Raw genomic sequence first — 12113 nt, 5'->3', positions numbered from 1 at the left:
TAGCAGTGGGAGGGGGAATATAATTTGGAGACATGCATTCCAACAGTATGGTGTATTCTTTACCCTACCGGTATTTACACTGGGTAATTAAAGATGGGGGGGAAAATGGTTTGATTGTGTATAAATGGGGCACCAATTTAATGCACTCAAGGACTGAAAGGAGATTGCATTCCTTCATGGTTGTATTTGGTTTTGGGGCACAAGATATACAGAATCTAAATATATTAATGTTTTGTACATGGGAATTTTAAAAGCAATGTAAATCAGACCTCAGGACATCTGCATAGATGAAAGAATAATTGGGATGGATTATAATCAAAGTAATATATTTACCCCCCCCCCCCCCCTTCATTTGGGATGCGCCAAGGGAACCTATGAGGACCCATTTTCCTCTGCTTGCATGTAGATATGATGGCAATCAATTAGATCATATGTTGTGGGCACTGTTAACCGCATGAGACTAATTTAAGACTCTGTATGTACTGTGTGCTAGCCAATGTCCAAGATAAAATACTCAATTAGAATAGTGTGTTATTGATCATGGTTAAAACATTGTTTAAATTGGACAATATGGGAGATGTGCCCTGTTAAAAATGTTTTATGGGTCGATTTACATTCTGGGAGCTTTTTTCTGTTTCTATTTATCAATGATCGCTGCTTTCTAAACCACATGTCACTAAAGCTTGCATTGTACAGTGTGGTTAAGGATTGAATGGGCCTTCTGTTGTTTCAGTATATTTGTGTGAATGTGAGGAATGTTGTGTTCTCTGACCCTAATGAGTTTTGTTCTACATTTCTATCCAAGTGCTGTATCTCTGTTTAAAACTATGCAATAAAACAATTTTCCTAAATTTGTCACCGTACAACTGAATCATGGATTGGACTAATGGAATTTATCCAGTCGATTTGTCACAGCCTTACAGTAAACCAAATGCAGTTTCATTGCATAATAGTGGGCTTAATGTTATGGCCTGCATGACAAATTATTTTAAACGTGTTGCAGAATGGATAGATAACAATAAACTGGAATTAAATACTAATAAAACTAAAAACATGGTTATATGTACAAATAGAAAGAGAAAGAGATTGGGGCCATGGAGCCTATCGCATGGTGGGGTTCAAATTGGCGAGGTATCGGAGGTTAAGTTATTGGGAATTAAAATACAAAACCTCTCGTGGACAGCCCATATTACAGATATATCGAAAAAGGTGTTGAAATTATCGGGAATGGTGGGACGTATTGCAGGGCTTCTCCCTAGGGATACTTTAAAAATAATATCTCATAGCTTAATTTATAGTCACATTAATTACTGCTGTGCAGTCTGGGGCAATGCAGCTCTTGGAGACATTAAGAGACTGCAGATCACATTGAACAGGGCAGCAAGAATGGTCTTAAGATGTGGATATGAAATTGGTACGGTTGAACTGCAAAGCATAATGGGATGGCCCACAGTATCTGAATGTGTGAGACAGCAATCTTTTGCACTGATTACAAAGATTAATGTGTCTAACAAGCCAGTTAGTGTAAGGAATCGGTTGACATTAGTTTGTGACAGTCATCTGGTCAACACAAGATCAAGATGCAAAAACCACTATGTTATACCTAAAATAAAAACTATCATGGGAAGCAGATCTTTTATTTTTAGGGCGGTCAAAATATGGAACTCATTGCAATAATTTGGATGTTTGTTTAATGATTCGTGCTTTTTTCTTCTGTGTCCTATTTTTATAGTAATAAATAGTTTTTACAATGGTATGCGGTCAGGTCTAGGCCTGGCTCAGGGAGGAGGACGCCCCTGCCATGCATAGTCCACCATGGGTATCCATGGTCATCCCTTAGGTGCAACAGGCCTAAGGCCTAGTAGTAGGTGTGTATGTGAGATGAGTTACATCTTTTTATTGTGTAACTCTGTATATTGGTGCTGTTTTTACATTATGGTATGTTGCAATATGTTTATTGTAATTTTTATCAGTATTGTACACTGTACGTATGTAATGTATTGTATTTCTGCTTGCTGGACTCTTGGAAGATTAGCCTCGGCTAAAAGAGATCCAAATAAAATCAAAATCAAAATTTCAGGCTATAGGCAAGGAAGGCAAATTTAACACAACGAAAATAAGCAGTAATAATTCATCTCAAACATTTAATGTTGAAAATTCAAAGTATTCCTTTATTACAAAGTCAGCATATTGATGACATTCCTAAGAAGGCATAAAGGGCAAAAACAATGATACATTGACGGAAGTTAAGCAAGTCTCCATGATGGGGTTCAGGTACATGCTTACATAACTACCAAACCAGAGAAAAACATTTGAATGGTGGAGAATAGTTTCCACACTTAGCAGTTTTCCTTACTAAGACTTATATCCTTGACAGTTCTACGTAGCCAGGGGAGGTAAATCAGTTTCAAGTCAAATCTTTGCTTCACATTTCACGCGGTCATCTGATACTGTGTCCCAAAAGACTAGCAATGCATCAAACCCCAGACGAAACCCTCTCTCCCCCTAATGTCTAGTAAGTAATTAGTGCCGATAGTAGGGAGATAAGGAGACACACTTGTTGAGATGCACCATGGTCCGGTGCTTATCAAGAGTGCTGCCCTAGGACCAGCTCAAATAATTAAAAAGATGGTGTTAAAAGGGGGTACAGACATTGATCCAAGATCAGCATTGTTTACATGAGACCCTGAATAAATACGGCATCTCGTCTCTTTCTACTCAGTGCAGATAGGGGGAAGGAGAGGAGGAACTTCATTAAAATGATTGAAATGTGACCGTGGTTAGATTGAGATAAGAGTCATGAGTTAGTCTAGGCTTGACCAGTCTTACCAAGCCTAAATGTCAGTCCAACAACATCCTGGAGTAGCATCTACTTACCAACTACACTGAGGATGTGGGGAGGGGAGGTAGCATTTTCAAATCAGTTTGCCATTCTGTGAGTTTAATAACACTGAACTGAACTGTGCAGAAAGCAGCTACGTGGTATCCAGCAAGAGCATGCGATTCCCTTGGCATATTCAAAAGATGTTTTTAATATCAAGTTTGATATACAGTATGCCTTGCATCTACACAACGTAAATAAATACACCACCCTTCAATGATATTCCAAGGTCTTCTTTAGGTAGCTATAGATATGACTTAAATGTGTGGATGGGAAAGAGAATAGGAAGCAGCTTTGATTCATTGATAGGCCTCCAGAAATACATATCACAAAGTAAATTCTCATGCTTTCTTTCATACATAACCATACGTACATAGCCCACACACACACACAGGGTATAGTCAAAATTCAAGAAAACACCAATATCAAGTTGCACAAAGGTGCAGGGGTCTGCTGATTCAGTACCAGAATGCATTTCTTGGCATTGGCCAATTATCCCTAACAGAGTAATGAAATACTAACCACTGCCGTGCCATGATTCTGATTGATCCCCTTCATCCCATAATGAATTTATATGGATGGGGTAGTACTAGCCTTTAAGGATGGTAGTGCCCCTAATCAACAAGGCACAATAGCTGGGTGAGCATAACAAGGCCATCCCCACAAACACATCTAATCTTTGCTGAGCACAGGCCTTGAACTCTAGGAAAAATGAGTGGAAAATCACCAACACTGAACAGTGTCATAGTGCTAGTGTTTTGTTAAATCTTTTAACCATATCCTGTAAACACAAACAAACAAAGGAAGGCTCACACTTTGTTCCTGATGTCAATTGCCTTAACTGTGTTAGTACATCGCACCAACCTTTGTGATTTTCAATCTAAAAAAGGATATACTTATTTGAAGGCCAAAAGTAACGAGTCAAACATTAATCTACACGTTTTTTTTTGTGTCGTTTCTGCTTCTTGCGTATAAAGGCTAAAGACTTCAGCAATATGGGGAATCTCCAAACAAACAAATTTGAGAAGAATCTTTTAAAAAGAAAATACATATCATAAATAACGATTACAATAAAAAAAAAAGTACTGAACAAGAGACCATGCACCCTCTTGGGTGTTTGTGGTCTCTGAACAATGGACTCAACACGGTCCCATTCAAATACCTGGACAATCCCTTCTGAGAACCACTCTGACGAAATAACTCATTTTGTATGACTGAATTGGGACAAAACAGTGCTGTGGTAAGTGTGCTTTGGCAGATCAATCACATATTCATTATTACCTGTATGTCATGTCATGGGTAAGCAAATGGGATGGAGCAATTAACCACTTTTAACCTGGCGTCCCTATTTTGGGCTTGTCATTATAGGCAACAATTTTCAAAGTATAAAATGGAGCTTAAGTGGTTAATTGTATTCAATGGGACCATTCTTCGATAGTATCCAATGAAGTGGGGAGAGGCGCGAGGAAGATCTGTTAGCCAATAATACTGACAACACAGATACATAACATCAGACATGTACTGTACATGCATACATTGTTAATGTGACATTTGAATAAAATGAACAAATAAACAAAATGAATGTCTTAAGTCACTATTGCACAATCTGTAACACAGCAAGTTATGTTTTTGCAATTCCAGCAGATCTGATGTCAAATTATTACTTCTAGGTTCGACTGATCCTGTCTGGTACAAGAGCCAACTGAACTGCCCAAAAGGGGTTAACACTTCTTGGGTGGGTGGGTGAAATGCATGACTCGGTTACACTCATGTATTGTACATTACCTATCAGAATAATCACGGTATAAAAGGCATGTATTGATCATTGTTGCACTGTGGAACTGGTTCCATGGTGGAGGACTGAAGTAGACTGATGTATATGAAGCCTTCAGCCCAATGCCAGCTGCTTAATGTCTGCACTCTGCACACACTCAAATCAGTCTGAGCTGTCTTAAGTCAGAGAGAAAGATGGAGAACAGTAGACAATGACTGTATAGGAGCAAGAGAGGGCATGCCTCCTGGAAGAGATTTGTGCTCTACTGAGCACACCTTTCTAGTTTCCACCTCATCTTAGGGATGAAGTTGTTCACCATGACAAACCTGGACTCTCTGTCACCACCTGCCAGCCATGACAGGTCCGTTAGCCTCTCAGTCTGCAGGTATGAGGCCACTGGACTATTCTGCTTGTGTATGAGCCAGCAGCTGACATTGCAAAAGACCAGCTTCACCCTGTTTTGCCTGAAGCCTCTCCAAGACAAAACTCTGACAAAATGTGGGGTATACTCTCAGCCCTATCAGAACGTTGCCATTGATAAGTACATTGAAACCACAAAAGTTAGGCCTTTTAGGCAATTGCGGGAACCAGAAAATGTCAAGCTAAACCTGTCTTACAGGGCCACCGACACCAGGGGAATACTTACAAGATATGCACACTGCATTACCACAATCATTGGTAGATCAAATGTGGCAGGAACATACTATTCTCAGTCCCACCTCTGACACAGAACACGCCAGAAGTGTGTCTAAGCCAGGAACCGTCACTGAGTCACAGTAACAGGATGTCAAAGAGATGGTGATACTGAATCAGGATGTTTTTTCCGATCTGCCAGGCGGTGGTGGTGATGGTGGTGGTGGACCATGAGAGCCCTTGATGTTATCTGTGAGCAGCCCTACCGGATGCTAAAAGCTCGCTGTGATGCCATACAGAACATGAACAGAATGGCAGCATTTCATTTTATAATGATTATAGCAACAACATCATCTCCCTCTTTGTCAATCTGATGCCATAGGGGTGGTCCCCCTAATTGCAAAAGACAAGACCGCTTTCTCAACCTGATTATATCAATACACTGTCCTCGCATTTGGGGTACATCAACAGATGATGGACACTATCCTGAGGTCTCATTAGGATTATGCAGCCACCTATGGACACTATAAGAACTCATAGTGCAGACTTGGCTTCACACTTGCAACAAATGGAGCCTGTGCTGGGGGCTCTATAGAGGGATTAAGTCAGCATTTAGGGCTGGCAGATTAACCGCTAACCCTAAATGCTGACTGGGCGAGTGGGCGTCAGAACTCAGAATGGGTAGACCATCAGGAGGGTAATGTACAATCAGAAATGAACAAGGTAGAATGGATCGCCACTTGGCCAAAGCCCCATATAAAGCAGCAGGTAAACCCCTTTCTGGGGTTGGGCGTGCAAATATATAGCACAGGCCCTCCACAGGTCATGAAGAGCATTGAGCACCTCCCTGGCAAAGGGAGAGTCTTCAGCACCATGGACAGTGAACACTCTCTCCCAGGAGTAAGCTTGGTGAGGTAACCTATTACCCAGCAAGCACACTTGCTGAATCAGTGGAATTGAACTCATCTGCTTCACATCACTCAGTAACCCTGTATTTACCTCCCTATCAAAATCTGACATTCTCTTCAAGTGTCTCCATGGCGAAAACGGTGATGGGCGGCCAATCAGCGGGACACTAGAGTTTAATATCGCTAGTGAAAGAACCTTCATTGTCGTTCTCCACCATTCACCAACCCCTACACTTTAGTTCATAATAAATGTAAATGTTGGAACGATAAATTGTTTGTGAATTCAAGAGTACCGTAGTCAACCAGCCTGTAAACAATAATGTTGCATCTCTGCTTGCCTGTCAGAATGTTATAACTATTATGCTCTATTTGGATTTAACAGTTGATATATGATACTGATTGGAATATGATGATCATATTCTATCGATACGTACGTATGTTCAGCTTGGCAGCCAAACATGATTATGTCAACATTTCTGAAACACTGATAGGTCACCCACAAAAACACAACATTGATGCTTTGCTCATATAGGTTAATATTCTAACAACAAGGTGTTTAGCTGGATGTCTGAGTGGAATACAAGAGTGTAACCAACTTGCTATTTCCCCAGATGAACCTCCTTTCTCAGTCCAACCTGCATGTTGAGCAAAGCAGTCAAAAAAGCAACTGAAAGGATTGAATTATTGGCCCAGATGTGAATTCCAGTACATTCGACAACATTTCTGAAAAGCAGCAAACCCAGCCGACCGCATCATCTCTCACAACATCAATGTCATACATGAAGACTACTGTCTGATTTATTATTGGTTGCGCGACGGTGTCTCGTACTGAAAAAAGATTGTAGATTGTCTATTTTCAGTGTTAACACAGGCGCGCAACTAAGTATAAATCATCCTTAACTCAAGACCTTTTCCAGCATCACATCTAGATGGGGAAAAATACAATGGAAAACAAATACAGCTATTGAACTACAACACTCTGCATTTCATTTAACTTCCCAGAGCAAGCTCTTGAACACCCTCATAAGGGAACATAGATTGTCAGATAAGCCAAATGAAGAAATCTGTACTGCTTTTTCTTTACTACTAAAATATTCAATTAGTTAATTTGGCCTCCTCCATTCCACCATTAAACACTTGGCAAAGAATGTATTAATCGATGCACTTTCAATCACTCATTAGGCACCGGTGTCAAACTGAGTGTTTGTGGAAAATCCAGACTAAACTATGGCCTTCGAACAAGCCAGTCCCTCTAGTGTTTTAGAGCAATCTAAGGGCCTTTTGTTACCAGGGTGCTGGGCAGAAGGATGAAATGCAGGGCTGCATTTGGACTGTTTTACAAATGGCACCCTTTTGTTGCACCCCCGTGCAACATCTCCCCCCATCAGACTTCTGCTAGAAAGGTCAATAGGAAGTTACATAGAAAAACAACAAAATAAAAATAAAAATAAACAACACATTTAGACAATTCAAATGTAGCCTGTGTATGGAAGAACAGTCACAATCTATTGACTCTACTTTAGAGCCTATTGCCAGGCTAAAGGATCAGTATAAAATAATGGAATTCTTTGTTAAATAAATATAATTCTTAGGATGGTTAAAAGAGCAAAAATAAAATAGAATAAAATGAAATAAAATTAGTGGGATAACACACATAGCATCTTGGACAAGCGGCTAGTAAAAATTCCCTCCAAGAAAATAATTTCTTTCTTTCGATGATTTTTCTGCTCTTTTTGTCTTTTTTTGTCTTTTTTTGAAAAAAGTGAAAATATATCTTCTTTTCCATGTTCTTTGCAGTTGTTCATTTAAAAAAATTATAGTACTAATGCCTCCTCTTTGAAATATATCTACAGCTGTACAATAGATCTTGCAAGTGAAATAATGGGGGAAAAAGTCAATCTTAGCGCATTAATTTACATAAAAAAGCCTCTTTACAGTTATGAGCTTAAAAGGGATATAATAAACAATAGAAAAGGAGATAGAAAGACTGTTTGCTACTGAGACTCTTGGAGATTGGTCTTCTCTTCAATGGCCAGTTTCACTATCTCAGCCAGCTTCAAGCGGTCTACTTTGTCAGAAAAACCTCGCCCTGAAAAGAGAGAAAAGTGAAATTAACAGAATATCCACCAATTTTCCCATTATCAGTTTGGTGTTAACTATAAATAGCTCAATAATAAATTCATCATCAATAAGACTTCATGGACATTCACTTTAATTGACCCTTATTGGGAATCAGACCTAATCAAAAGGTAATCAATACATTTCAGCAGCTTAAATGTTCTTACATTTGAGGCTACTATATGATTAAAAATGTTGTAATGACATTTTCTCATCTAGCCTGACCCTGGGGTCGTATTCTCTACACACAGCAGATGATGTAGCTGTTAATGAGCAATGCAAATACATGCATCAATTTGAGAACGGTAAACAGATATACTGGAGTTGCTTGAATGTGATGACCTCTTTCATTCTGCTAGTTACTTTCTATTGGTCATTTATTGATATACTTGATATACTGTTACAAACGGTCAGATGACTTACAGTATTGTTTAACAAAGTGTTACTCTCCAATGAAACAATTTTACTCTATTAGCACCTTCAAGCACCTCAAGGAGTACTGTATGCAATGCATGTCCAATGCATGACCAATATATAGTACATACTCTGTGCTATGACCAATTGTTGCTTTGTTATTCTCCATTATTGCTGCTATAAAGTTGAGAGAAAGACATAGACTAAGTAGAGTGCTGACCGTCCCAGCTGAGGCCCTGCAGACCATCTCTCAGTAGTTTACAGTCCCTGTTGAACCTCCAGGCTTCATGCATCACCTCGTTCAGCTTCTCATCTTCGTTTTCACCTGCACGTTTCAGAGGGATTACATCGATGAAAAACCCATTAAACCATTAAACCCTCTGTATTATACATGTATGAACACTAATGCAGTCAACATACAATTACAGCAAGTCCACTTATTCATTGAACCAAAGCATTACAGCAGAGCATTTCAATTAAACTCTTTTGTACATACGGTAGTGCTGTTAAGTGGCTGCTCCTTGCAAAGTTGACAAAGTTGTGACAAAGATTGGAATCTTTGTCACATTGCAAATTAAACGTTTATTTCCGACCATAAAGTGAGCACACACATGCAGAAACATGCACCAGCTTCTTTTAGTTCGTACCAAACGATGTCACATACTGTATAACCCTGATAGCAAAATTATACTGTAATATTCGCTGGCTGCTCCATCAATCACTGTACGTGGTTGACTAGAGTTCAGGCCATTTACTGTAATCGTGCACTTTGTGAGTCACTCTGGATAAGAGCGTCTACTAAATGTCGAAATCGTAAATTGGAGCTCCCCTTGGCATTGAACACACCAGCCACGCTCACTAGAGTTTCGCCATCTGGTCTGCTTTTTCAGTATGTGCAAAGAAATTTTAGTAGAATCAAGTCATTTCAGGGGTGGACTGAGAAAATCAGTTAGTCCCGGAATCTAGCCTAATCTAATTTATAAAAATGAATTTTATTTGAAATGGAAGTTTATTAAATCCCACCAAAATCCCACCTACAAACACAACCCACTGGGTTAGGGTCAAAAGTTATAGATTTTCGGGTGCCCGGCAGGTAAATTGATAGGGCGAGTACCACATAAGCTTCGACTCCCGGGTGGGAGATTTGCCGTCAATTAAGGCTCAGAAGTAGCAACAGTAGTACATAGAACAGTGTGTGTGTTTGTGTGTGTGTGCGCGTGTGCGTGTACTGACCAGCCTGTGGTAGTATACACTGGGCGATAACATCGCGTAGTTTCTCCAGCGCTACATTGGAGTCTTCCCCTCCGTTTTCTGGGTCATGAATGAAGAAACCATCGCTTGGCTTCGGGCTGGAATGAACACATACACATTCAAACTATAAAACAATGATAGTCAAAATGTACTAACAATAAAGAAAAAGGACAAGGACTGCAATTTCTTTCCATATGGACCACGAATAATAATTGGTAATATACATACTTAATGAGAATCGAATGTGAGGACATACAGTAGACTCTCACACTGACCTGACAAAAGTGGAATTAAAACTACACATGTTTTAGTGGGGACCTCCTGAATAGTAGCAGACTCTGGTCTCCCATTTGCCAACTATGGTGTCAAACAGACACTACATCAGCACATGCACAAATGGCATATCTTTCGGATCTCGCTCACATATCCTTGCTGTTGGGCAGAAACCTTGCATCTCCATATTTCAAGTTTTATGTTTATGTTTTTTCGTAAATTAATACCCTACTTCGTCATACTACAGTGTTACACAAGAGTAGCACAAATAGCTGATCTACAAGCTCACAACGCGTTGCATCATGATTTTTTTTTTTTTTTCTTGCAACCCTTTTTCACCCAGTGCCTCTAAGTAATCCTGGCAGCGCCCACAGCGTCCCCGGCAGGAATCGAACCCAGGTCCTTCTAGCTGTGAGGCGACAGCGCTATCGGCTCTGCGTCGGGGGGAAGATACGGAATGTGCCTTGCGCTAAGCAGCATTGCACCGGGCGGAAGAGAGTGCCCTATGTATCAATCAGTGAATAACTTTATAGATCCAAGCAGCAAGATGATTAACCTTACCCAAGCAGTTTCCGCTTCCTGAGAATTGGGTTGTTGACAGAGTTCAGTGGCTTCAGGCTGACATTCAGATCTTGAATCCTCATGTTGGCCAACTGCTCTGCATGGGCCTGCTGGATACCAGCTACAACCGCCTAGAAGGGTAGAGACAATAAGGGACATTTTCTTAAAAGAGAGACCTGAGAGAAATACGCAAGAGAGAGAAAGGGCAAGAGAGAAATAGAGGCGGCGAGGAGCACAAATATGGAAAACCTGTGCAGGGTTTCACTAAGATACCTTCATCAGTCCATTCAGAAACCTTAGCAGGGTTGAGGGTAAATAGATTTAGCATAAAAAGAAGCTCAATTTTCTGGGGTGCCCAGTGGCTCATCAAGTTCATGCATGGACCACATGCTCCTTGTGAGTTGCGATGACCCGAGTTCAAATCAAACTCCTGACATGTCTCGCACGTCTCCACTTTCTTTGCTCTCAGTTAACGTTCTCTCTATACTCTCCTAATTAAATACAAAACAATTAAATAAAGAAGTGTGGTATGCATGAGAGATTTCAGCACTTGTGAGTGTAAGTGTGAGAGAAATTAAACTGGATCCAAACAAGCGAGTGAAAACCTGTTATTTTGGTCAAGAGGACCTACTCTTCAATGTGGCCCTAACAGCCAATACACAACCCTTACAACTATGAGCTTCACAAGAAAACCATTTTTTTTAACACATTTCAACATTTCAACAAGGTATATTCATTATCTCTGCCAGGCCACAGGCAGGTTATGTTATCGTCCTTTGTGTGCGTTTGCCTTTCTGCAGGTATCTCGCAAACCTGTCAACGACAATTGACCGCTATTTTTATTTCCTTAATCTCAGAACCACTACCCCTCCAGGCAGAAATGTATGGGATGTGTGTAAGTGAAACATCCGCTATCCGTTAAGTGTATGGGATCTAAAAGCAGCGAATTACAGCACTCCTGTCCTTCTAGTGCAAGCCACACTGAAATGCCAACACGTCAAACTTACATATTTGAAATCTCGTATTATTCCTACTGACTCAGACAAATGGACAGGAACTGACAGAGAGAGAGGGAAGGAGTACAAGCATGACCGCACAGTTAAGTTGTGGCTCAAAGGTTATGTTACTACCGTTCCTACAGCGGCAAGTGTACATACATTAGTCAACTATCACTGACCACACGATCCTTTGATACGTGTGTGTGCATGCATGCACATGACACAGAGAGACAGAGACACAGAGAGAGAAGGAGAAACAAGCAGTTAATGTGTCAGACAGTGAATTATTATTGGAGAGTGCC

At 40.3% G+C, this 12113-nt stretch overlaps 1 protein-coding gene across 1 annotated transcript in view; it reads right to left on the bottom strand.

Moving 5' to 3' along the window:
* Positions 1-2150: 2150 nt before the first annotated feature.
* Positions 2151-12113, bottom strand: part of mapkapk5 (MAPK activated protein kinase 5) — a 30150-nt gene continuing 20187 nt past the window's right edge. The window contains exons 11-14 of the mRNA XM_084053923.1: positions 10814-10944; positions 9962-10077; positions 8949-9053; positions 2151-8285 (exon numbers count right to left, since the gene is read on the bottom strand). Coding sequence (XP_083910049.1) covers positions 8191-8285; positions 8949-9053; positions 9962-10077; positions 10814-10944 — 447 coding nt within the window. The 3' untranslated portion in view covers positions 2151-8190. The remainder of the gene's footprint in view (positions 8286-8948; positions 9054-9961; positions 10078-10813; positions 10945-12113) is intronic.

Source organism: Gymnoscopelus microlampas (assembly GCF_963454915.1).
Source record: "Gymnoscopelus microlampas genome assembly, chromosome: 4".
NCBI lineage: Eukaryota > Metazoa > Chordata > Actinopteri > Myctophiformes > Myctophidae > Gymnoscopelus > Gymnoscopelus microlampas.
This window is presented reverse-complemented; position numbering and strand designations above follow the sequence as displayed.